This window comes from Piliocolobus tephrosceles, chromosome 14 (genome assembly GCF_002776525.5).
Source record: "Piliocolobus tephrosceles isolate RC106 chromosome 14, ASM277652v3, whole genome shotgun sequence".
Classification (NCBI taxonomy): domain Eukaryota; kingdom Metazoa; phylum Chordata; class Mammalia; order Primates; family Cercopithecidae; genus Piliocolobus; species Piliocolobus tephrosceles.
The window spans coordinates 29,718,167-29,745,280 of record NC_045447.1 but is presented as its reverse complement, the minus strand read 5'-3'; the positions used below and the strand labels follow the sequence as shown (position 1 = coordinate 29,745,280).

The 27,114-nt window shown below is 45.3% G+C and overlaps 1 protein-coding gene across 1 annotated transcript in view; it reads right to left on the bottom strand.

The window, feature by feature from the left end:
* EPB41L4B (erythrocyte membrane protein band 4.1 like 4B) overlaps nucleotides 1–27,114 on the bottom strand; it is a 152,446-nt gene that overhangs the window by 97,536 nt on the left and 27,796 nt on the right. The window contains 3 exon segments of the mRNA XM_026456265.1: nucleotides 650–728; nucleotides 1,572–1,614; nucleotides 12,984–13,088. Of these exon segments, the coding sequence (XP_026312050.1) occupies nucleotides 650–728; nucleotides 1,572–1,614; nucleotides 12,984–13,088 (227 nt within the window).

Sequence of the window (27,114 nt, the reverse complement as noted above, 5' to 3'; positions counted from 1 at the left end):
CGCCTGTAATCCCAGCTACTCAGGTGGCTGAAGCAGGAGGATCGCTTGAACCCCGGAGGTAGATAGAGGCCACAGTGAGCCAAGATCATGCCACTGCACTTCAACCTATACAACATAGCAAGATTTTGTCTCAAAAAAAAAAAAAAGAAAAGAAAAGAAAAAGAAATTCAGGGGAGCTAAAAGATAACATGAAGGGATTTTAACAACTTTGCTGCAATTACTATGTTTTTTTTTTAAAGAGGGTTCGTTGTATTATAACAATCAAGAGAATATTTTGCAATCCCTTAAAAAATAAGATGGCGATTTAGGACTATGAAATGCTTTTCCAGTATCTGTCTTCCCTTTTTGTAGTTGAGATAAAAATAAAACGCCACAGAGCAACCAATCAATTTATCCAGGGTCCAAGAAAATAGAAGTGTGACAAGAAAATGTATCTTCTAATTTCTATTCACTCAGAAAAAATGTCAAATTAAGCAAAGTTGTAGATTTTTAACGGAGTACAGAAGCACCGGAAAAATACTAATAACTCTTGCTGAGAAATAGAAAGACGGCAGACAGAAGAAGAGGCAAACCCACAATTGAGAAGAGTCATAAATGACATGTAATGCAAGCACTGCTGGGCGGGAGATTGTTCCGCATCGTGGCCTACCTTGTAAACTCCTCACGAAGGTTGTTTGGTTCTGAAGAATAGTATTTAACTCGAAAGTGCAAAGCATAAGCAGGTCCAACTAAACATTTGGAGATGGAAGGTTGAAGATGTTTTTCCCCCAGTTTTGAAGATCACAGGATGGACAAAAGGAAAAGCACGTTAAATCTATAACATCTAGCACGACATCAGGACAGCATAACTGGGCACGCAACCCTGGTCAATTCTTTTCAATCCTCGTCAGGGAAACTGAGACAGATGGACTTTTGTGTTGACTAAGATAGTTTAGCTAGTAACCTCATTCCAGGAGAAAACCCTAGTGATCTAGATGGATTACCTAAAAGCTGACATTTTACTTTCACCCCGATGCCACAATACTCCAAACTGACAGCTAGTTTTTACAAAGTACAAAGGCTAAAGGAAAGTGATGCAAAGTGTTCTGTTATCTAAAAACACTTTAAAGCATTTTTAAGAGAATATGAATTTTTAAAAATTACCCAAGCATAAACAACATTAAAAAATGTGGTTACCACACCTGTACATTGAGAAAGCTGTAGCAGACTATCAAAGATCCCTCCTACTCTCTCATCCTCTGAGACTATGTTGTAATTCATTAGAAAGTAGATATAATAGGTATAAAGCTGGGTTTCTGAATAGCAGATTAATCAGTGCTCACTGGCAGAGGCGTCTGATTTCAAATGAGAGCACAGTCGGTTTTTTCAATATCCACTAAACACTTTTATTCAAATTTTAAACCCTCATCTTTGGCTAGCCTTAAGAAATTAAAAATCATCCACTTAATACTGAATTGATTTTTAAAATGCTTCCAAGTTCTAATGAAAACATAACACCTCAAAACACTGGCAAAGGAGTTTACTCTCAGAAAAAAAGAAATAAATGAGTGGGCTAAATTCTGCTTACTTACTTTTCATCTGCTTTTTTATGGGTTTGGCATGATCCAGCCAGTGCTGAAAGAAAGAAAAAACAGTTTCTTTAGGAATAGTTCATCAGCAAGGTTATTCAGCTCTCACAGTTACCCTCCTCTAAAACCCTTAGTAATTCTACCCATAAAAACCAGGGTTTGGATCACATCATGGGCTTTTAGGCTGAGAACCTGCAAACTGCTCGGGATGGTATAAAAAAATTCAATGTTTATGCATATATGTGCATTTTTCTGCGGAGGGGACTCCCTAGTTTCTGGAAGTTTTACAAAGTGGTGCCTGAAAGAACATAAAATCCCTTAACTAATTGATCAGCAGAGCCACCAACTGCCTTTTCCTTCTGAGTTTCTCAAGTTATAGCCAATCTTCTCCAAGCATTCCAGGTCTCCATCAATCTAGCAAAAAGTACAATCTAGGATACCAATAATTTCTCATTGTGCACTGGTCTTGAGGTTGTCATCCTAAACTCTTTGAAGTACAGAACTAAAATTCACAACCCCTTTATTCTTTCACCAGGAAAATGAGCCACACTGCAAATGCAAAGGCAGGCAGGGATTTGCCTAAGATCATTTTACTCTGGTCAATGAGGGCATTTTAACTTCCTCTAGCTTTGACCAAAAGAACTGCTTCAGTCTTATCTAAGGAGATTACAAAACCATCTGCCTCATATAAAAGTTTCCCTATGAAGTCAAAGTCATTGATACTGCTGTCTTGAGGAGCCTCAGCCACTTAACTTCCATGGAGAACTGCATTTAGGAGTATTCTACTAAGCGCCTCTGTGCAGACGTCAGCTCCTGGAGGCCAGGGACCGGGCACTTAATTGTTACTGTTTCCTGTGCCAGGCACAAGGTATGGCACCCAGAAGGCCCCTGTTAGATTCTTGAGAAATAAGTATTAAATATAAATTATTTTTTAAAGTGAGGCAAGTAGGGACTGTTCCCATCACTTTATGTGGACCTAATGCATGCTGAAACTTCCCTGCTAGAAAGACAGCTGGGGTGATACACGCAGAGTGGGCTTCTCACGAGTTACCCAGAGTCAGAGGCCATTCTGCTGACTGCCAATGGGCTTTCAGACACACTTGCGCCCTGCACAGTCTAATAATGAGGAGGGGCAGGACTCCACCTAGACAGTGTACTCCACACCTAACCAAAGAGGCCATTATGACTGTGTGGGAGGAGGGGGATAAGGAAACACAAAAGCGAATAACAGATGATTTATAACATAATAAGCTGGGGGCAGTGCAATGGGAGAACGTGGGTTGTGGGGCTTTTGTCATCTCCACTCCTGGCTAGGTAGCCACGTAATGTCACCACAGCAGGATGCGTATCTCAGACGCACATGTGCAGGATGCTTTATCTCATTGTTAATAGCTTTGAATTGGAAATGACCTAAATGTCCATCAACAGAGATGGATTAGAAAATGGCTCATCCATATAATGAAATACTATTTAAAACTGATGTAGGCCTGTATTTATTGATGTGGCAAGAGATCCACAGCACAATGTTACATGAGAAAAACAAAATCAGGTGGAATCTCATTTGTATAAAATTATTATTTTCTATCTAGATATGTCCAGAAGGAATTGTAGAGGTGATTTTTGGACGGTGGGGCTGTGAATGCCATTTACTTTCTTTTTACCTTGCTGCCTAATTGTTTATTTCAATGAGAATATTATTTTTAGGGGGTGGGCTGTGTTGTCACGTCCATATTCATTTGTTGTTTTATGAGTTCACCTCATTAGAATTAGATGCTGCTAGTGCCCTCCAACAAGCTGAAAATCCCCAACTTTGGCCCCTGGCGGGGGGGGGGGCTGATACAGACTTGATTTAAGCCTAATATTTACTTTCCTACCAAGTAACATGCTAATGGCTATGACTAAACCTGTTCTTCTCACTTTCAAAATAATTCATCACTCACTCATCCCCTAGTCTAATTAGCCCATGAGAGGCTTATCACTTAAAGAAGCTTGTTCCATTTCTTTCCTTTCTTAAGTCTCCTCACCACTATTTGGAGTAGAACAAGTTGAGGCCTCCCTTTCCTCTTCCTCTACTGTCAAAGTCTCATCTTCAGCCAAGTCCAACTTGTGCAGTCTCCCCAGCTGTGCTTTTCCATCCTGGCTGTGTATTAGTATTACCATCACTTGAGGAACTTTGAAAAAGTCAAAACTCAGGTCCCACCCAAGATATTAAACAGAATCTCAGAGCATCAGTTTTCATAAATGCTTCCAGCGTGCCCGTTAAATATTTAGTACTGACGTTTTCCACATCCTCTCCTACCCAGGAAGAGGTTCTGATGATCTTGGAGATCTTGAAACATCCACAGCCCCTTCTCGAAACTGCTGTTTGGGCTGAGCAAAATCTCAAGCAATTTCAGGTTTTACAGGCTAGTCCAAGAGGTGAAACGGCCAAACATCTGTGGCTGGTGTGCATTCACAGGCAGACCACAGCCAGATACTGGTACGGGGCGGCTGACTGCTTCGCCCTCTGGCCACACTGTAAAAGGCACCCCCTCAGCCATTGTAGGCTGGGCTCCATCCTTCCTGCTTAGCCACAGAGTCCTGCCCAAAGCAGGACCTGCCAGGATAGATGCCTATGAAAAGTCTGGGGCTGGTGAAGCCGAGAATGGAACCAGAAACGGCTTCCTCATTTTAAAAGCTCCTTGACCCCTTGATGATGGGATCAGGTTTTGCTTGCCTGCATCAGAGGCAATAAGAAACCCAGTCACAATCCTAAAATGAAAGATGACAAAACCTATCTTGTATCCAACCAGTTCAAAATGATCTGACTTTCTTCTTAGCAGCAGGGGCCTTTGAGACTCTGATCACTCATATTTTATCCCACAAGACCGCCTTGTGACTTGAACACTGGGGCAATGAAAGCCCAATGTAGCATTTAGTAAACTGTATCCTACACTCGGCTTTGAGGACAGTATTCAGCAGCAGTGGGACCTGTCTCAGATGTTCACCTGTGGCCTGGCTAAATATAGCCATGCTGCCTGTGGGTAAACGCCAAGGCAAATGGCTCCGGCCCTCTTAGCAGACCATTAAACCAGTCACTGGAAACAGACAGGTGCATTTCTGAGTTCAAATGGCAGGACATTTTACTCAAACACTCTAACAGGTGTTAGAAAGGTGGTTTCTAATCTGAATTTCTTATCCAAGTCTATCTGGCAAAATCCTTTCCATAAATCAAGATGTGCGAGATGATCTTGGCAAGGCCCATCTGTTTCAATAGTACCTCAATTCTGGAAATATGACACCCATAAGCCTAGTTGTAGAATGTAATCATCTCAAATCTACATAGGAGCAGTGGAACTACAAGGCCTCAGAGCAGCTCAGGAGTTGAATAGCATCTAACAACTCTCTGCCGGAACATCTCCTGAGCCTTCACCATTAAGTCTGAGTGATGAAACTCGTAATAGGATTTCTAGTACCTGCAAATTTTCTTGGCTTATAAAGAGCACCTAAGTCAGGCACGGTGGCATCATACCTGTAATCTCAACAATTTGAGAGGTTGAGGCAGAAGGATCGTTTGAGCCCAGGAGTTCAAGATCAGCCTGGGCAACAAAGCAAGACTCCATCTCTACAAATGTTTCTTTCTTTTTAAAATAGCTAGGCATAGGCCGGGCGCGGTGGCTCAAGCCTGTACTCCCAGCACTTTGGGAGGCCAAGATGGGCGGATCACAAGGTCAGGAGATCGAGACCATCCTGGCTAACATGATGAAACCCCATCTCTACTAAAAAAATACAAAAAACTAGTCGGGCGAGGTGGCGGGCGCCTGTAGTCCCAGCTACTCGGGAGGCTGAGGCAGGAGAATGGCGTAAACCTGGGAGGCGGAGCTTGCAGTGAGCTGAGATCCGGCCACTGCACCCCAGCCTGGGCAACAGAGCGAGACTCCGTCTCAAAAAAAAAAAAAAAAAAAAAAAAAAATAGCTAGGCATGGTGGCATACATCTGTAGTCCCAGCTACTGAGGAGGCTGAGGTGGGAGAATCGCTTGAGCCCAGGAGATCAAAGCTGCAATAAGCTATGATCACACTACTGCACTCCAGCCTGGGTGACGACAAGACCCTATGTATGTTAAAAATAGGCCAGGCATGATGGTGCACGTCTGTAATCCCAGTACTTTGGGAGGCCAAGGCAGGCGGATCACCTGAGGTCAAGAGTTCAAGGCCAGCCTGGACAACATGATAAAATCCCATCTCTGTTAAAAATACAAAAATTAGCCGGGCATGGTGGCGCATACCCATAGGAGAGTCCCTTGAACCAGGGAGGCAGAGGTTGCAGTGAGTCGAGCTGCACTCCAGCCTGAGTGATAAGAGTAAGACCCTGTCTCAAATAAATAAATAAATATATAAATTTATATATATATATATAGTTTGTGTTTAAACTAGAGCTGGAAGGAATCTGAAGAGATAATCAAATTGTACCCAAAGGATGAAAAGAGGAACAAGGGGATAAACACCTTTGGAGTTTACTGTATCACATCCATCCTCTGACTAAGGCTGGGGTGTGGGAGGTGCAGCCCTGAAAAGAAGTAGAGCTGGAATTCAAACTCACAGCCCTGTCAGTGTCAGCATCCAGTACTCCAGGTTTCCACACCACAGACTAGCTTAAAGTGCCTTCTCTGCCTATGGGGGATCTTTCCTACTCCCCATGATGACAAAGCCCTATAAACTCACTTAACACCAGCTACCTGCTGGTGTGAGATGATTTCCTTGGAATCATCTAAATCAGTGGTGGAGACCCCTTTAGCAGCTTCCCATTCAGCACCAGTATTTGCACATGGGCAGGAAAACACTCGGCCTGCCTCCCAGCATTCAGACACAGGCTGCAGAGAGGCCTGTGGCATTTTCTTTTTTTTTTTTTTTTTTCTTTTCGAGACAGAGTCTCACTCTGTCACCCAGGCTGGAGTACAGTGGCATGATCTCAGCTCACTGCAACCTCTGCCTCCTGGGTTCAAGTGATTCCCCTGCCTCAGCCTCCCATGTAGCTGGGGTTATAGGCATGTGCCACCACGCCTGGCTAATTTTTGTATTTTTAATACAGACAGGATTTTGCCATGTTGGCCAGTCTGGTCTTGAACTCCTGACCTCAGGTGATCCACCTGCCTAGGCCTCCCAAAGTGCTGGGATTACAGATGTGAGCCACCACAGCAGGCCCTGTGGCATTTCTTGAGCCCAGTTTACATTTCTTTGGACCATCATGCAAGGAGGCAGAATATCAGGGTTCAAGTCGCAGCTCTGCCACTCACCTGATGTGTGGCCACAAGCAAGCCCACCAGCACCCGGCCAGCCCACCTCACAGCCCGGGTACCTGAGCCTCAGCTTCAGCCCCTGTGAACAGAACTATCCCCTAAGCACTGTCTATGGAAACTGCACTGAACCAAATGGGTGGAAGGAAGGGGTTTTGTCTGATTTCCTGCAGTTGTAACACAGATTCTACTCTTAGCATTTATACTCTCCTATGTCCCCTCCAGGTATACCTAGTAGTCACTCTTTTCTTCTTATAATTACATCTGAGATGGCAAGAGCACCCAATAGTGTCCACACAAGTGGCAAATGTGACGACATTCAGAACAATCATTAAAGCAAAGCCAAAGGAGCCGCACGAGTCCCTTTAGCGGCCACTGAACCCTCCCAGCAGGCGCCACATCTATGTACCAGCCTCACTATGCAGCCCTGCACCTCTCATTGCCAGATTCTATGCTAAAAAGGCCAGAGGACACACATCTGACAAGACTTGAGACAAAGGTCAAAATCATCTCTTTTGGATTCCTTACTGCAAAATGTACCATCAGAAAAAGCTCCCTTTTCATGTTGAAAAGCAGCTTAGGGAAGGACTTAATGGTGGCCACATCTACCCTCCAGGACACCTGCTCCCAAGAGAGGAAGGGAGGCTCCTGCTTGGTGGGGCTGTTATTACCATTGCCCAAAATCCCTGTCCCTCCTCTGCCTGGCAAAGCCCTCTCATTCTCTGTGGCCCACATCTGTTCACCCTTCCTCTTGGATATCTTGTTCATTTTATCAATAATACGTAGACAATCCCTCCTCCAGACACAGAGGAATCTTTACACTGGTCCTTTAGAGGACTGAATACACTGTAGTTCAGGGGATTACTTGTCTGTGTCTCCCAACAGAATGTGGCAGGCAGGGACAATATCAGGCTCATTTGTGCAGCCATAGAGCTCAGCACTGAGTGAGCTCCAAGTCAAAGTTGGCTGAATGGTATTGACTGAACCTTCCCTTTCTTGCTTCTATATACATATGTACGCATGAACCAAGTGCATATCAGAGTCATATAGCCAAGTGGAAAGTACTGGACTTTGGAATGAGACCAAGTTCTGAATCCTGGCTTTTAACCTTTACAACATTCTCAGGAACACTAATGTCTCTGAGCCTCAGCTTCATCATCTGTAAAATGGTTCTGTTTTATGGCCTACTTTATAGACCAGTGGATGAATGTTAAACAAGAGTTACACAAAGACTGCAGTTCAGTGGCGGGCTCAGGGCGAGAACTGGGTAAACAGCACTTATCGTGATCAGGCAGTGGGAAAGTGAGACTGTGCAGGCCTGAGCCCTTGGCTCTCAGAAGCAAGCTTTGATACGTAAACACAGACTCCCAGCCCCTGCTTTGAGCTGTACCAAAGTGAAATCTGCAGAGTGGGTTCCTGGATGGCCTCCTGTTTTGACATGGAAAAGGGAAACAGGAGGTCCTAGTCCCAACTGCTAAAAATAGGTGATATCAATAGGCTTTGACAGTTGCTTCAGGGCTGGGCAGGGCACTATGGAAACCAGGCCTGGCTCTTTTCAGGGAGCTGGGGATATAAGCTGGGTATGCAGAAAGCCATGCCAAGAGCCCTGCAGCTGCCAACCCTCTGATCTGCATGTCAGGGGCTGGGTGGGAACACCAGTGCTTGAAGGAGGCTCAATTATGGGGCAATAAGCCAATAGCCAAGTGAACCATTCCCTTCCGGGTCCATCTATTACCCTACTGTCCGCAGAAACACCTCCTATGACATCCAATCACCTCCCAGGTCCTGTGAAAATCAATGACCCCAAAAGCCACCTCAGCAGGCTCTCCCCAAAGCCTCTTGTTTAAATTGGCTACGGCATCTCCCGCAGGCAATGCGGGTCTTACGGGTTCCGATCAGCTAACGGTACCTTTTTAGCAGGCTCACGCCGGGGGCAGTGATGACTTCTGGTCCCCCTCACACTGCCCAGCTACAAAGAGGAGACCCATACCCATGTCCCGGTTACAAAAATTTTTCTCCTCCATTAATTCTCTGAGCTCCTCAAATTCTCCATGAAATAGATGTTATTATGCTACCTCCACTTTACAGCTAGGAAACTGAGGCTCAAGAGTACGGTGTACTAGAAACAGCACATAGACTTGAAATGGCAAAACTTGAGTTTGAGTCCAAGCTGTGCTATTCACTAAGTGACTTGCCAAGGTCTAAGGGCTTTGGTTTCACCATCTAGAAGATGGTAAAAGAAAGATCTAGAAAGATTTGACAAATGGCTATCCTCAGGTTCTTTCTGGGGCTAAAAAAGGTTCTAGATTATGTGCCTTGTCCCCAAGAATCACCAAGTTAAGAGGAGGAGGTCCTAAGTCTTAGGATCTAATTTTAAAGTTATATATATATATATAATCTATATATATACACACACACAAATATGTGTGTATATATACATATACACACACACACACACATATACATATATACATACACACACACACACACACACTTAACAAACCCAAGGCCAAACAGTCAAATGGCCACAGAAGGCAAAATAAGATTGGCATAGAAGAAAAAACACTTTGGAAGTTCAGGACACGCTTCATGAAGGGTGAGGGGGGGGTCATCTGAGATGGTCTTGAAGGATGGCTTTAGTTTAAACAGGTGAGAAACAGCATAAGCAGTAACAGCACAAGCAAAGGCACAGAGGTAAGGGCAGGCATCATCATACCCAGCCCGTAAGGAGTCCAGCTCAGAAAGCAAAGATGGGAATGACTAGAGGGTCCTGGGAGCTGCTGCTGCCACACAGCTCTTGCATTCTCAGAGCTGGAGGCAGATGAGGACCCCTGCCCTCCCACCTGCTTTTGCCTCATGTTCGTAGAGTTGGATGCTGGAAAGGCCTGAGAGCCTGAGCATCTGCAGGTGTCTGGCCTGGGAAAGCCGCCTGTATCCTGCTGTGAACACCCCTCCTGCTGCACAGTGACAGGGCACTGGCAGGCGGGAAAGCCTGCCAGCCAAGTCAGCAGAGGCTCGTGGCAAAGGCCTTCATAATGGAGTCACAGACTTGGCTTTCTGGGAATCTGAGTGGCTAATGAGGGGTCACTGGGGATGAGGATGAGGACATGCTGCCAAGGCAAGAGGCATAGGTTCTAATGGCAGAAATGAAAGATACCTTCTCCTTTCTAACTAGAGAAGGCATTTGGAGCAGACATGCCAACCTCCCCTTTAGACTCAGAATGACTGAACATCAGAATTGTAAGTTTTCTTGGAGAACAGGTCCAAGTACCCCATTTTACAGATGAGGAAACAGAGGCCAGAGGAGCAACGCAGCCTATGTAAAGCCTACCAAATGAGTCAGAGGCAGAGCCAGGAACGAAGTCCAGTCTGACTTCTAGTCCAGGGCCATAGATATTCTGAAGCCAAAAATACCACATGCTTTAAGACACATAGGAGAAGGCAGAATCAAGAAGAGTTCCAGGGAAGAAGAGGGCTGGAGAGTGGCAGATGCTGGAAACAGGTGGAGGACGCTGGGGACAGAGAGAACTCTAAATGTGGCATTCAGGAAGCAAGTGGAACTAGGACTGCCGCTGCAGGTGTAGAGAGTTGATGGAGAAGCAGGCACGCTCCCTTCACGTAAGGCAAAAAAAAAAAAAAAAAAAGATGGACAGAATCAGAGGTGTAGGGGAAGAAAATTCAAGGAGTTTTAGATGAACGACCGCAGTCTTCTCAGTAGGTGAGGCAACTGCTGGAACAAAGTCTCCGTGGGGACTGGACTAAAGGTCGGTGCTCAGATCCAGACATGGACCTGTCAGGTGGCCAAGAGTCAATCTGGGGCTACTGAGGCTCAGGGAACAGCTAGGGGGCTTGGACTCTGCTGAACCTGTGATCGGTGCTGATGCCAGAAGGCACAGACTGTAGCTCTCTCCAGCAACGCCTGGCAGGCTGGGACAAGCCGCAGAGGAAACAGATGGGCCTGCGTGTCAAGGGGAGGCCAGGGGACAGTCACAGGGGCAGGAGAATCAAAGGCCAAGTGAGGACACAGGTGAGGTGCCCTAGGCCTGGCTCGGGCTGGGAGGAAGGCCAGGGCAGGAGGAGGCTGGGAGGGAAGAAAGGGCAGAAGGGGACCACTGTGGGCCAAGTCCAGAGGGAGAGGAACTGGGAAAATGGAAGGAATCAAGGGAAGTTATCCTGGAATGGGGACTGGCAGAATTCTGGATCTTGGAGTGCGGGTGGTGACAGGGGACCCATGGGAATCTATGTGGGTCTCGTCAATCTGCTCAAATGAAGCTTAAATGACAGGAAACAGTGTCCAGAATATACAGGAGGGCCAGTAACTTCAGTCCTGAGGCTACCCAGAGGAAGAGAAAAACTGAGACACCAAAGTCCTTGAGGGATGCGAAGGACAGTCATGAGGTCAGAGGGTAGGACACTGGTCGGCCCAACTTCATAGGAAGCAGAACTGGACTGAGAGGCGGAAAGGGAAAAGCTGTTCTGCTCTTCTCCCAGGCCGGGTGGGCGGAGTGAGAGTCTCTGGCTGAGAAGTGAGAAGGAACCAGGAGGGTTCGAGGACGACACAGTTTGAGGAGGACACAGTTGGGGTGGGGTAGGGTGGCACAACAGGAAGTCCTGAAGATGCAGAAGAAGTGGCTGAGGTTGAGGGACACATCTGCACAGGGACACCCAGTGGGAGTGTCCACCCCAGAGGCAATATAGCCAGGATGCATTCCCATCCAGATTCCAATCTGTCACCTAAGGACTCAGCATCTCACAAACATTCTCCAGCAGACCTAATTCCCAGGCACCAATTTTGTACATCTTCACCCTACAAATGTCACATCTCACCTGACAACTTCCAGATACAATCAGGAAGTATCTGGTAAGTATCTTCCAGTAGACAGCCTTAACCATTATGAGGAGCTCCAGGTCTCCAGCCCAAACATCCTGACCAGGGAACCCAGCCTTCAATACACTGTCTAAAATAGTGCTTCCCCTTCCCCCCGGCTACCCCTTCCTCGCCTTTATTTTTCTTGACTCCTATTACCATCTGGCATATGACATATCTATGTGCACTGCTTTATCCGCAATGCTCAGCACAGGGCCCAGTGCATAATGGGCACTCCATAAATAGATTTAGATTGTCGAATAAATTATCTTTGAAACCCCAAGCTAGATTTTGCTGGGAAGGGGAACTATGAAGTCATTCCTGCTTTTAAAAAGAGTGGGTCTGAACTGTGTGGAGTTCACTCATTCTAACATCTCCACTGTGAACAGTTCTGTCTCAGGCAAAGCAAGTAAAGAGCTGACCTAACACAGCCTCCTGGAACCTGCAAGATGGTTCCCAGCAACACCAAGACCTGCTCCGACCCCATCCACCCCCAATCCCACTAAGCCTGGCTGGCATTCAGCTCCGTTCACAGCACCTGCTTTCTACCTAGGCAGACTCTGCGAGAAGATGGTGGCGCAGCTTCTTCTGCTGGTTAAAAAAACAACAGCACCATTAAAAGAGTTTCTTTCTTCTCTTTTTTCTTTCTTTCTTTTTTTTTTTTTTTTTTGGAGACAGGGTCTTACTCTGTCACCCAGGCTGGAATACAGTCACTAGGGAGGCTGAGGTGGCAGGATTGATTGAGCTTACTGCAGCCTTGACCATCCGGGTTCAATCAATCCTCCTACCTCAGCCTCCCTAGTAGCTGGGACTACAGGCACACACCACCATGCCTGGCTAATTTTTGTATTCTTTGTTGAGATGAGGTTTTACCATGTTGCCCAGGCTGGTTTTGAACTCCTGGACTCAAGCAATCCACCTGCCTCAGTCTCCCAAAGTGCTGAGATTACAGGCATGAGACACTGCCCCCAGCCTAAAAGAACTTCTGTAATGATGTTTCTTCTTTCTACCTTTTCTAGAAATGTCCTTATAATGCATCCCTAATGCATCCCATTCACATCCTCTCCTGGTTATTGGCCACTTCAAGGGTGAGGCATCCTACAGGCATTGTGATGCATGGCACTTGGGCACCACAACCACCATCCCAATGCCTGTTACTGGCACAGTATCACAGTTTTACTCCTGTTTTTCTCTACCCATTTCTAGCAATTGTTGATGTGCAATTAGCAATGACAAGCCAATCTGTTCTGAAATGAATCAAAGCAATAACTTACCGCAACCTGGGCAGAATCGAGGAACTGGAGGCCAAAGTAATCTGTTTCCACAAGGTCCAAGTGATACACAATCTGATCAAACAAATCCTGGCCTTTGGCATGTTTCTGAAAGACAATTGGGAAGATGAAAAAACTTAGGGTGAGAGAGCTAGATAAGAAAAAAAAGGTTAAAAAAAACTCCACTTCTCTTTGTAAACTGCACACGTCAGCACACACAAATTTTTAAATTAGTAATTAGTTTGATTATAAGTGTAATACAAACTCATGATTAAAGAAACTCAAATGCCACATAAAGTTAAGAATCTAGATAACCCTGTTAACTTCTGCTAGTCTCTTTTTACAAGAAGAATACTTTTTGGATGAATACCTACATGGGAAGATAAGCTTTGCCAAAATCAGACATGCTTGAAGAAGGGTATAACAGGGCCTTACTCTAGCATAGCGAAAGCTGGGCTGTTTCTCAATGCAGGCAACCTTACTTAGGAAAGAAAGCTCATCCTCTGAAATCGGCTCTTCCAGCCTTCCGATTTCACAAAGTAGGTAACCAATTCTCAGGGAAACCCAAAGACCTGCTGGAAGTCACAGGTCATGAACCAGGACTCAAACTCAAATTCCAGGTTCATGCCAAGGTTTTGACTATGTAGTATACACATGGGGCATGAGCATAAGAAAGCAGTCGGAGAAACAAGGGGTCAAGTCCTGCATCTGCCACTTGACTTCGTACAAGTCACTCCTCCTAACGCTTCTATTCCTGACCCTGTAAAATGGGCCTCAGGATACCTGCTCTCCCCACCTCTCCTTGGGAAAACTGAGAGAGAGTTCAAATGAGAAACCACTGCAAGAGTACTAAAGTCTTTGACAAATGAAAAGGCTTCCTAAAAGTCACCCAAGCAGAGCAGACATGCTTCTCAGATAAAACGACATCATTGTCAATGGATCCGAACACAAATATGTTTAAATCTAAGTGCCATAATCACAAAGAAAAATAAAAAACCCAGCTCCATACGATGACTCCAGTGGCAACTCCTTATTATGGAAACTGGTAAAGAAAGGGAAAGAATCCAGCACTGACTCTCCCTTTAACTGCAGCACTGGGTAACCTAAGAGTAGACGGCAGCATATGCAAAAATTAATTCAAAGTGCATCAAAGACCTAAATGTAAGAGCTAAAACTATAAAACTCTCAGAATAAAACATAGGCATAAAGCCTCATGACTTTGAATTAGACAATGATTTCTTAGCTATGACACTAAAAGCACAAGCAACAAAAGAAAAAATAAACTGGACGTCATCAAAATGTGAGACTTTTTTTTTTTTTTTTGCTTCAAAGGACATTGAGATGTGAAGAAAGCGCAGACAACCCAGATGGGAGAACACGTTTGCAAATCTAGACTTGCAAACAAAAACACAAATATCCAATTTAAAAATGGGCAGATGTTATATATAGCTAGTTCCCCCCAAACATACAAATGGTCAATAAACACATGAAAAGATGCTCAGTATCACTAGTCATTAGGGAAATGCACATCAAAATTACAGTCAAATACTACGTCACACTCACTAGGATGGCTACAATTAAAAAGGCCGGGCACAGTGGCTCATGCCTGCAATCCCAACGATTTGGGAGTCTGAGGCGGGCGGATCAGTTGAGATCATGAGTTCGAGACCAGCCTGGCCAACATGGTGAAACCCCACCTCTACTAAAAATACAAAAATTAGCAGGGTGTGGTGATGGGCACCTGTAATCCCAGCTATTCAGGAGGCTGAGGTGGGAGAATCACTTGAACTGGGGAGGTGGAGGTTGCAGTGAGCCGAGATTGTGCCACTGCACTCAGCCTGCACAACAGAGCGAGACTCTGTCTCATAAATAAATAAACAAAAAGACAGACCATAACAAATGCTGGAGAAGTAGAAACCCTCATATACTGCTGAAGGGAATGTAAAACCATGCAGCTGCTTTGGAAAACAGCCTGGCAGTTCCACAAATGGCTAAACATAGAGTTCGTTACCACATGACCTAGCAATTCTACTTCTAGGTAAGAGAAATGAAAACATACGTTCATGTAAAAACTTGTACACAAATGATCACAGCAGTATTATTTATCATATTCAAAGGTAGAAACAACCCAAATATCTATCAATTGATGAATGCCTCAACAAAACGCGGTGTAACTGTACAATGGAATATCCCTTGGCCGTAAAAAAGAATGCAGTGCTGATACGCACTTCCACATGGATGGGCCTAGAAAACATTATGCTGAGTGAAAGAAGCCAGACACCAAGGGCCACCACACATCAGATGATCTGTTTATAAGAAACCTCCAAAGTAAGGAAATCTATAGAGCCAGAAATTAGATTAGTGGATGCTTCGGGCAGAGGGGTTTGGGGGATGAGAGCTAAGGGGAGTACGGTTATTTGTGAGGGGGAAGGGGGATTTAAATGAAATGTTCTAAAATTGGTTGTGGTGACAGCTGCACAACTCTGTGAATATACTAAGAGCTGCTGGATTGTACACTTTAGATAGGCAAACTGTATGACATGTGAATCTAAATAAAGCTTTTAAAAACAGTAGGTCGGTGGAGTTTTTCTTTATTGATGTATTTCAACAAATAAATGAAGAAGAAATAATAGAACTGCAATATCATTACTTTGCAACCCCTAATGGGTGGTAGGCTCTAAGCACTGAATATCAGTGGCTACCAACATCACGACAGGAGACAACTAGACATTACGTACCTCCTGATAAGAACAGCCCATCACCTAAGATGTGACCCTGCTCCCCAACCTCTCTCTCCGCAAGATTTAGCCTGTGAGAACCAGTCAAGACAAATGATCTCATTTCTTTTTTTTTTTTTTGAAATGGAGTTTCACTCTTGTCGCCCAGGCAACAAGACGCATTGCAACTTCTGCCTCCTGAATTGAAGCGATTCTCAAGCCTCAGCCTCCCGAGTAGCTGGGATTACAGGCATGCACCACCAAGCCCGGCTAATTTTTGTATTTTTAGTAGAGGTGGGGTTTCACCATGTTGGCCAGGCTGGTCTCAAACTCCTGACCTCAAGTGATCTGCCTACCTTGGCTTCCCAAAGTGCTGGGATTAGAGGCATGAGCCACTGCACCCAGCCAAATGATCCCATTTCTTTAGGAAAGAGAAGAGATAGAGGGGATATCTACAGATTAAAAGAAATGTAAAAGACATGTTTTTCTTTCTTTTTTTTGAGATGGAGTCTCGCTCTGTCGCCCAGGCTGGAGTGCAGTGGCGCGATCTAGGCTCACTGCAAGCTCCGCCTCCTGTGTTCATGCCATTCTCCTGCCTCAGCCTCCCGAGTAGCTGGGACTACAGGCGTCCGCCACCACACCTGGCTAATTTTTTGTATTTTTAGTAGAGACGGGGTTTCACTGTGTTAGCCAGGATGGTCTCGAACTCCTGACCTCGTGATCTGCCCTCCTCGGCCTCCCAAAGTGCTGGGATTACAGGCGTGAGTCACCATGCCCAGCTAAGACATGTTTTTCTTAAAAGCTAAATGAAACTGCGATGTCTAAGGATGCACACTTGGGTGATAAAACTAGAGAAGAACAAGGAAGTGGCCACAATAAAGTCAGGTAATTGTTGATCTTGTGGCAAGGTTACACTAAGGGTTTCTGGGCGGTGGGCAGGGTTCTCCCCTGACTTGTGTCATGGTACCAGGATGTCTGCCTTCTCGTAACCCAGTAAACTGGGTACCTTTGTTTTCTTTGTGCAGCTGTATTTGTGTGACACACACAACAGCAATAACACAAAGTAAAAACAAAAAATGAAAACTGCATCATGGGATTACAGCCTTCAGGCTCTTTCCTTCCTCGATATACTCCGCCAAAGGCAACACGTCAACAGAAGCAGAAGGCAGGATGTACAACTGGAAAAAGGAGGCTGGGGGGATGAGACGGCCTCATCTCTCTACCACAGGGACGCAGAACTATGACACATCAACACTCTAGAATACTGTTCAGCCATTATAAAAGATAATTATGAAGATGAGATAAAAAACAAGGAAAATTTTAACGACAATGTTAGGTAAACAGACTTTAAAGGAATAAGCAAGCTGTGATTACAACTAAATAAAAATACATATGTGTTATGTACATAGACTGCTTAATAAAAACAGGAAATTTGCTAAAATGAACACAGTTGTACAGATGCTCCTTGTGATGGGATTACATCTCAATAAACCTATTATAAGTTGTAAATGCACTTAAGGCCAGGCACAGTGGCGCATGCCTGTAATTTCAGTACTTCGGGAGGCTGAGGCTGGAGGATTGCTTGAGGCCAGGAGTTCGAGATCAGCCTGGGCAACAAAGCAAGACTCCATCTCTACAAAAAAGTAAAAACAACAACAAAAACATTAGTTGGGCATGGTGGCATGCATCTTTAGTCCTAGCTACTCAGGAGGCTGAGGCAGAAGGGTCTTCAATTTGAAGTCTGAGGTTGCAATAAGCTGCATTGTACCACTGTACTCCAGCTTGGGTTACAGAGTGAGACCTTGACTCAAAAAAAAAAAAAAAGAAAGAAAAGAAAAAACCAGTAGGTTAATACATCTAACCTACTGAACATCACAGCTTAACCTAGCCTACCTTAAATGTGCTCAGCAAAAGTCATTGAACACAAAGCCTATTGTGTAATAAAGTATTGAATATCTCACGTAATTTATTGAATAATGTACTGAAAGTGAAAAACAGAATGGTCGCATGGGTACCCAAAATATGGTTTTCACTGAGTGCATTATTACTTTCACACCATCATAAAGCCACAGAATCCTTAGTTGAACCACTGTAAATTGGAAACCATCTATATTAGGACGGAGCACAGAGAAACTGTGGGTGGCTCTGTTCCCAAGTTTTTTTTTTTGTTTAAGACAGGGTCTTGCTCTGTTGCCCAGGCTGGAGTGCAGTGGCAGGATCATAGTTCACTGTAGCCTTGAACTCCTGGGCTCAAAGGATCCCCCTGCCTCAGCCTCCCCAGTAGCTTGGATTATGGGCACACCCCAGCACATGGGCTAATTTTAAAATATTCTGTAGAGGCGGGGTCTTGCTATGTTGCCCTCGCTGGTCTTAGAAGTGATCCACCTCGGCCTCCCAAAGCACTGGGATTGGAGTCGTGAGCCCCCGCGCCTGGCTTCTCCCCAGGTCTTAACAGTGATCTTCTGGCAGCTGTCAGAGACCAAATACAATTTCTTAAAAATCACCATTCCGGTACTTTTCCTTCTTGACCTTAACAACCCATCCTTTGGGTATTTTTTTCCCTATTACTATCCATCGCTACTGGCTCTACACAATACCTATTATCATGGCTCCAGTGCTTCATTAGAGAATCTGCTAGTGGGACAGAACTAGTTAAGTAACACTTTTAGCAGCAGGATGTGGCAGAAAAATTGGGCCAGGAGGAAGTAAGAAACCTGTGCTGTAGTCCCAGATGCACCACCAACTGCAACCCTTAAGCAATTCACAATTTCCCCAAATCCATATTGCCAACCCAGACTGATCCTGCAGCAGCAAATCTGCCATGGTGCCCTGAATACACAGGGCCACCAAAACTCAAATGGCCCCAAATCCAACCTGTTCCCCACCTGGGTCTCTCTGTTTTGGTTCCGGGCTGACCATCCCATCACTCACAGAGTATTAACTGAACCATCACAGTTCTACTTATGTAAAATGAAGAGGGTTAGCCTAAGTTTCTGTCTAGGTCATTCCAAATCTCACTTTTCTGATGTTTCTAAGATTTTAGAAACATCAGTATAGAAGGGGCTCGAGGTGGAGGTTGGGGAAGGGATCTTTCGAGGGGTGGCAGGTCCCTCCTGCCATGCTAGACACTCACTGAGCAGCCTCCGGGGTGGAAGACAGCAGGGGCTGGGGGATAGGTACCATCTTAACAATTCTGATGCCTTTTTTATATATCTGTAACTGCCCCTCCCATATGTCCCCTAAGTATGTTCTTTGTTTGCTACCTTCTGCTGGAAGAGAGAATTCCTAACAGCCCTTTCCAGCTTCAAGAATAATCTGGTTGAATTATGAGGGCTGGAATGGAGGGGTCCTCCAAACAGGGGATCCCAGTGGGTTACCAGGTTGAATGAAGACAAGGTGATCGAGGTCACTGCCCTTGAAACCACCATCTCTCACTCCTCCCAGCCTGCAATGTGCCCTCTCAAAACTAAGAAAGCTCCAGGTAACTTACTTTGCCTGCACTGCCAGCCTGGACACCTCACCTGGGGCAACTCCTACAATTCCACAAACTGCCATCTCAGGCTTAGCCCAAACATTCTGTCTTTCAGGAGCCTCCTCAACTCTACTCCCGCCCCCGGAGAAGTAAATGCTTCCTCCTTGGCATTCCTGTAAGCAGGTGTGTGCCTTAAGTATATATACACTCATCACACTGTACTGCAGCTGCCTGTGCTCCTGTGTCAGAATCCTACTTCTGACTGAGAGCGCTCACTCCCTGAGGACAGGGACCAGCTGTGTTCATCTGAGTACCCACATCTCTGGTCCCTCTATCCCCAAAGCACAGTGCCTGGCTGGCACACAGCAGGAGCTCCATAAATGACTATTTTATGCAGGGGTGGGTGGGTGAGTGGGTGGGTGGATGGATGGATGGATGGATGGATGGATGTGAATGGAAGGATGGATAGCAGTGGGAGCGGGGTAAGGTCTGGGGCCAAGAAAGAGATGCTTTGGATGAGCCATGCTACAACACTGACAACAGACTGGTGATGCTCTACCAGCAGCAGGCCTAAAAAAGAGGATACACTCATTAAAATCTTTTCAAATTAAGTATTCCATGAACAAGCACTGAGGGAACCGTGTGCACTGCCAAGGCTGTTTACCTAAGCATAATTTTGTTGCCATGATGCGACGCGCTGTCTAGTGGTTATAACAGAAGGTGAGTTACTGTGACAAGCCTGGAAAGCCATTTCTTGTTGCCTTATCGTTACCCAGGTCTCCCTCTCTGTGATGAATTCATCCACTTATTTAACAAATATTTGCCAATTGCTCATCAAGTCCCAACCACCACTCTGGGTGTTGCGGACACAACTCATGTTACTCCCTCACTATGGGAAGCCCTATAGAACTAAAGGAAGTTCTCTCTGAACAAGTACTTCTCGAGGGGCCAAGTCATCCAAAACAGGGTTGAGACTCAAACCCAGAGATGGCAACGCCACTTCCCTCTCTGCCTTCTTAAGCAGAATGTACTGAATGTAACAGCTAAGTTGGGATCCCCATTCTGAAATGCAATAATGCTCCATCTCCTTCCAGACTTGTATGGTGAGCTGTTCCCAAACACAGCAGCCTCCAGAGAGCTCCTACCTTTGAGTTCTTGCATCGATGTTTTCTAGTTTTTCTGCCAACACATTAACTTTTCACAAAGACCAGCAACTGGTGGTTTTGAGTCAGTCTGTGCAACAGCTCCTTCTGATGACATGAGCTAAAAATAACCCAGCTCATTAAAATCATGTGTAAAATAAGAGTACACAGTTGCCAGTGTAAGACTGGGGTGGGCAGGCAGCCAGCAGGAGAAGGGATGGACATTGGGATATCTTTGCTGGCCAGCCTGAGATTCTTATTTTGCTTATTCACTGGTTCCTAGCTGTGCTCCTGATAAGGGAGACTGCTGGACAGTTGATGTCTTAACTGCCCCCCAAAATAAATGAACTATCCTGACCTTCTTAGATAAGATGCTGCTGACAATGGTCTGACTGCAACCTGACCCAACTGCAACATTAACAGGTCAGATCTGGTCCTGGAAGAACAAAGAAGATAGAAGCCAACCCATCCAAATCTCATTAGTCTCAATAGCGTAAGATGCCAGGCATCCCAGGCAGGTTTGAAAGGAGGAAATAAGCTGTATGTGAGCATGCCAGTCGGATGTATACATCCTACTTGTGAACTGAATTGCAAAAGCACGGTGCCTATGCAGTCAAAGTGATCTCAGGAACCATCTCCTTGAGGGTAAACGTGGTTCTCCTCTATCCACCTGCCCCACATCCATCAGATGGGCGTGTCTTTCGTTTTTAAGACAGGGTCTTGTTCTGTTACCCAAGGTGGAGTACAGTGGTGCCATCATGGCTTAACAGCAGCCTTGACCTCCTGGGCTCAAGCAATCCTCCCACTTCAGCCTCCCAAGTAGCTGAGACCACAGGTGCACTTCACTATGGGGTCCCACTATGTTGCCTAGGCTGATCTTAAACTCCTGGGCTTACGTGATCCTTCTGCCTCGGCCTCCCAAAGTGTTGGGATTACAGGTGTGAGCCACCAATCCTGGCTGGTAAGTCTTTCTGTGGCCAGCTTCGGGAAGGCCTCTTCCCTTCCATCTCCATCACAGCTCAAGCCATGTGACTTTGTATCTGGACTACAGCAACAGGACCCCAAGTGGTCCCATGCTACAGTTTGAATAATGGTGTCCCTCCAAATTCATACATTGAAAACTAATATCCAGTGTGATGGTACTAAGAAGTGGGGCCTTCAGGCCCCATCACTAGGGCTCTGCCCTCAGGAATGGGACTAGCACCTTTATAAGACATTGAAGCCAGCAGCCTTGCCCCTGCTGCTGCGTGAGGATGCAGCAACAGAGTGCCAGCCACGAGTACCTCACCAGCTACTGAATCTGCCGGCTCCTTGATCTTGGATATCCAGGCCCCAGAACTGTAAGAAAAAGTTTCTGGGCCAGGCATGGTGGCTCACGTCTATAATGCCAACACTTTGGGAGGCCACGGCAAGAGGATTGCTTGAGTCCAGGAGTTCCAGACCAACCTGGGCAAGACAGGGAAACCCCATCTCTACAGATAATAAAAAAATTAGCAGGGGTGGTGGTATGTGCCTGTAATTCCAACTACTCAAGAGGCTGAGGTAGGAGGATCACTTGAGCCCAGGAGGTTGAGGCTGCAGTGAGCTGTTCATGCCACTGCACTCTAGCCTGGGTAACAGAGCAAGACCTTGTCAAAAAAAAAGAAAACAGAAAAAGAAGGAAAGGAAGGAAAAAGGAAAGAAAGAAAAGAAAGGAAAGAAAGTTTCTGTTGTTTATAATTAACCCAATGTAAGGTATTTGGTCACAGTGGTCCAGAAGGACTAAGACAGCCACCCCGCAGTGGGCCCCTCCTGACGCCCATCTTCCCTGTGTTTGCCAGAATGCTCTTTCCGTAAACACAGCCCTTGTCTCAGTCACTTCACTGCTCAAAAACATCCACCAGGGAATGAAGTGCAGGTTCCTCAGCCTGGTGTCAGGGACTCTGCCCCCATCAACCCTGCCCAACCTAATTCAAGTTTTATCCCTCCCAGGACCCTACATGTACCCTGGGCTCTGGTCAAACTACGAAGCGTGTTGCTCTCCAAATACAAGGCCCACCCCCCCATGCACCACAGGCCCCACCTCTCAGGCTTGGCTTGTGTCCTTCCTTTGCCTAGGATGCCCTTCTCCCGCATCCCCATTCCTTTCTCCACCTGCAGCAAGCCAGTCTCCAGGGCCAATTTCAAGTAACACTCTTCATTATTCAGCTTCCTTGTTGGCAGCACCCTGCCCTATTCAGATTTGCTTCTCTGCCAGCTAACATTCTAAGGCTCAATAAACATAAACACTAATGTTGATTAAGGAGAATCCTCAGTTCCTACAACAATCTTCAAACAACTCACTTTTCAGAAGCCTGATCTGCCCGGTCCAAATCCGTCGGAATTCTCTGTAGCTGGCCAGGACCTGGATGCAGAACCCTGTTACTTCTGTCATCCCTTCCAGACCCCTTGTCTGTCCTAATGCACACTAAGGCACTGATGTTTTGGAAGCCATATACCACTGTGGTCTATCCTTGTGGCTAACAAAATGCTACGCCTTTTATGCACAAAATGCTAACAAGTCCTGGGTTAAAAAAACAACCAAAATAATTGCAATGATGGTTTCTAACCCCAAGTGCAGGCTTTGCATTTGTTCCAACTAAATTGCATCCTATTTAAATTGGCCTATGATCTATCTTATTAAAAACATTACAAGTCTCAGTTTGTCATTCCACTTATCAGTGACTGATCCCTGTTTTACAACACGTGGGAAATCCGCTAAGCAGGCCTGACGTGGGGAGTGGTGGTGCTGGGGTAGCTTTCTTTTCTTCTACAGTACCCAATGGCATCTGTCCGATGGTAACTTCAACCGCAGGCATGACTGCACACAGCTGTACCACATGGGGCTGTGCCCTGGGACTCTGTGAGGCAGAAATGGTGGGTTGGAAACTAGTTCTACCACTTCTCTAGCAATATGACCATGGCCTTAGGCACCTCCAAGTCTTGGAGTACTCTCATCTGCCCTGTCACCCTTGCTAAATCATGCTAATAATGAAAACGCAAGACAGCAAATGAGCATACACTGTGCACTCTGGTGTTCTATACAAAGGAATTATTATGACTTTCATCGAAACCTATTTCTCCCACTTGTCCACAGGAATAACACGGTGTGCTTTTTGTCAGATGCTTAATAAAAATAGAGCTATGTGAAGTTTAGTAATTTCGCTGAAAGAAAAATTGAGGTTAGTCCAGTTTGGAGACTTTTGTAAACCCATGTTCATCTCTAGAGATCAATTCCTTCTTTTCCAAGTCCTTAAACACCCCGAGTTTAAATAGCTGTTCCAGAGGTCCACCTGGGATCAGCAGTTGGCTTCCCAGCTAGCAGTTCCCAGAAGGCACCAAGGCCTTTTTCAGCTATTTCTAGGAAGTGTTGATTTCATGATCAGTTACCAGCTCTGCCCTCCCCCCAATAATGTGCCATTTTCTATAAGCCTTGGCAGGAAACTAGCCATACATATAGATATCTCACACACACACACACAGACACACCCCACTAAGTAGCCCAGGAGTTCCCATTGCCAACACTGCTAAGTCATCATAAACAAATATAAACTGTTTACTCTTGGACATCATAAATACAAATATCTGAAATTACCAAATACGTTATCTTAACATTTCATCACGAGTAAGAAATACCATCTCAGCCATCAGCAAGATTTGGTGACTTAAAACTAGAAAGCAATGATGCAAAGACCATGCAGAAGTGTCCCTGGTCTACTGGACTTATGGCCAGGCTGTCCATAAATTTCACCTCCCAGTTGAAGAGTGCCTCCATATTACAAAGGTTCCATGACTCCATTTTGCAGAGGAGACTGAGCCTCAGGGAAGTTATGTCATCAATTCATACCACTTGTAAGTGGCAGAACTATAATAGGGGCCTAGCCTTCCTGATTTTTAGGACAGAGTTCTTTCTGTCTCATCCCACTACCTCTCTAGCCATCTCATTCACCTCTTTAGCTTCAAGCACATACAATATGCGTTGCAAACAAGAAATATTTCTTAAGCTCAATTTAACACTTAAATACTGAAAGCCTACTCCACGCATGGTCTTGGCTAGGGTTGGGATACAAGGCCACACACAGTCCAACAAACAGATCTCATGGTGGGGAGGCAATTCCCAATTCCCACTTAGTCTGAAGGGCAGGAAAGCTGCAGCACAGTGAAAAGCAGATTACTTGCTCACAAACTAACACACAAGCCAAGACACTCTAGCAAGGAGGCACGTCAACAGTCTAGGCGACTCCTGGAAACTCAATTCTGGTAAAACAGAGCACATGTTATTAATTTCCTGACTTGTCTGGCTAACAATCTCTTAGAAATCAGAGGAAGCAACAAAACAACGGTCCTTAATTTTGATCAACAAGGAAGTAAGAACAATCTTAGAAGAAAGCGACTGCCTGTCATCTTGGTGTGTGAGTCCGTGAAAGGAGACATTGATGATCGGTTCCACGGATGACCAGGGTCCTCCTCACTCCATGGGCAAGGAGCTTCCAATGTGCTGTAGGAGGGCCAGACAGGCAGATTCTAGGCCTAACTGTTCCACCACAGAACCACAGCTGCACTGGCTTCGACTCACGGAGAGATCAATTTAAAACACTGAGACTTTGTGTAGGGTTATTGATCAACTATTGATCAGCCTCTGTTCCAGGCCAATAAACTGTCCTTAGGCCATGCTGTATTTAGATCTCTGCAGAGATTCAAAGTGCTCATTTTTTTCCTTTAACAGCACCTCCTTCACAGGGCTGCTATGAGGACTGTGTGACCCCACTGCTCATGTTCCTATGAACCCTCTTTCAATCAACCTAGAATACCTAACATCTGCTAGGGACCTCAATTCCTGTCTACCTATAGCACTGTCCAAACATGTCTAACACTAGTGATTCAATAATTTACGAATGGGTTTCCCATTTATTCCTCAAGACACTCACTAAAAGCAAGGATACCTGAAGTTACTTGATTCTGGCTGCCCTGAGACTTGGTTTCACCCATCACTTTTTCTGGTCACAGTACTAGCAGATAACATTGGCTAATATACTATCCCTACTCACAGGGACATTAACAAAATATCAGGCTGCCTCCCTAACACAAAGGTCCACTGGACAAACTTCTTTTAGAGTTTGTATTGGGCTGTTGCCACTATCATCAGGCAAGGCAAGTCATGTAAACTGTCACAGTGCTCTTTCCCAGTTGAGTCCACTCAAATCCCTCATGAATGGGAATGGGGAGGCAGGAGATACCCTGAATGACCTCTAAGGCAGGTGCCTCCCATCCCAGTGTCTTCTGTCTTACACCAAAAGACAAGCAAGTACATGGGGACTTAAAAGTACCAGGTGGCCAAATACCTAAGGTGGCAGTTTCAGTGTTACTCTTTTAAACTGTGGAGCCTACAAACATGGCTGCAAATTCTCTGACACTCTTATCAAAAGAGGGGGTCTCTGCCCTTTTCCCCTGAATCTGGAAGAGGCTGGCACTGTGTCAACCAAATCAAATATGGTGTTAATGACATTCTGTGATTTCCAAGGCTAGGTGACAGTTCTCCTGGGAAGCTTGCTCTAGGAGAGCCAGCTACCATGTGAAATGTCTAACTACCCTGAGACTGCCATGTTTAAGAGGCCACAAGCAGGTGTGCCAGTCAACCATCCCAGGTGAGCTCAGCCTTCCAGCAATCCCTTCCAAGACAGCAGACATGTGAGTGCAGCCATTTTGGACACTCCACACGAGCCCATCTTCCAACTGAGTACCCCTTGGTCAATGCGAGGAGGAGCAGAAGAATCTCTCAGATGTGAGCCCTGCTCAAATTCTTGACCAACAGAACCTATCATGATAAATGCGGTTGTTTCACAGCACTAAGCATTGGGGGAGTTTGTTATGCAACAAAAGATTACCAGAATGAAAACCACATATATACACAGATGCAGTGTGTGTGCATGGTATTGTATGTGAACATAAAAGATTTTGTATTTACGATATTTTTCATAATTTAAAAAATGTTTCTTCTTAGGACATCCCCACACCATGACATTAACTTAGGTTTCATTTGCTTGAAGACAAGGAAGCAAAATAAACACATGCATTCTTTTTTTTTTTTTTTTCTTCCTTGAGACGGAGTTTCACTCTGGTTGCCAGGGCTGGAGTGCAATGGTGCGATCTCGGGTCACTGCAACGTCTGCCTCTTGGGTTCAAGCGATTCTCTTGCCTCAGCGTCCTGAGTAGCTGGGATTACAGGCACCTGCCACCACGTCCGGCTAATTTTTTGTATTTTTAGTAGAGATGGGGTTTCATCATGTTGGCCAGGCTGGTCTCCAACTCCTGACCTCAGGTGATCCACCTGCCTCAACCTCCTAAAGTGCTGAGATTACAGGTGTGAGCCACCGTGCCCGGAAAACATACACATTCTTTAAAAAAAACAAATAAACAGATAAACTAAAAACTGTTTTTTGAAGGGCAGTAACTCTATTTAGGAGAAAGATGTTAACGATATTGGACTCTCTGAGGCTGCCTTACACTACATCACCAACTCCATATTAGAACTCAATAGACCACATTGAAAAGAGTTGAGAAGGGGATGTAGAGATAAAAAGAACTTAAGAGACATATCTACTAGATGCAATGTGTGGTCTGTAGTAGCTTCTGGTTTAAACAAACCAACTATAAAAAGGTTTTTAAGATAACTGCACTAAATCCATGAAGGACTTTGTATCAGATGACATTAAGAAATCATTGTTGGCCAGGCGCGGTGGCTCACACCTGTAATCCCAGCACTTTGGGAGGCTGAGGCAGGTGGA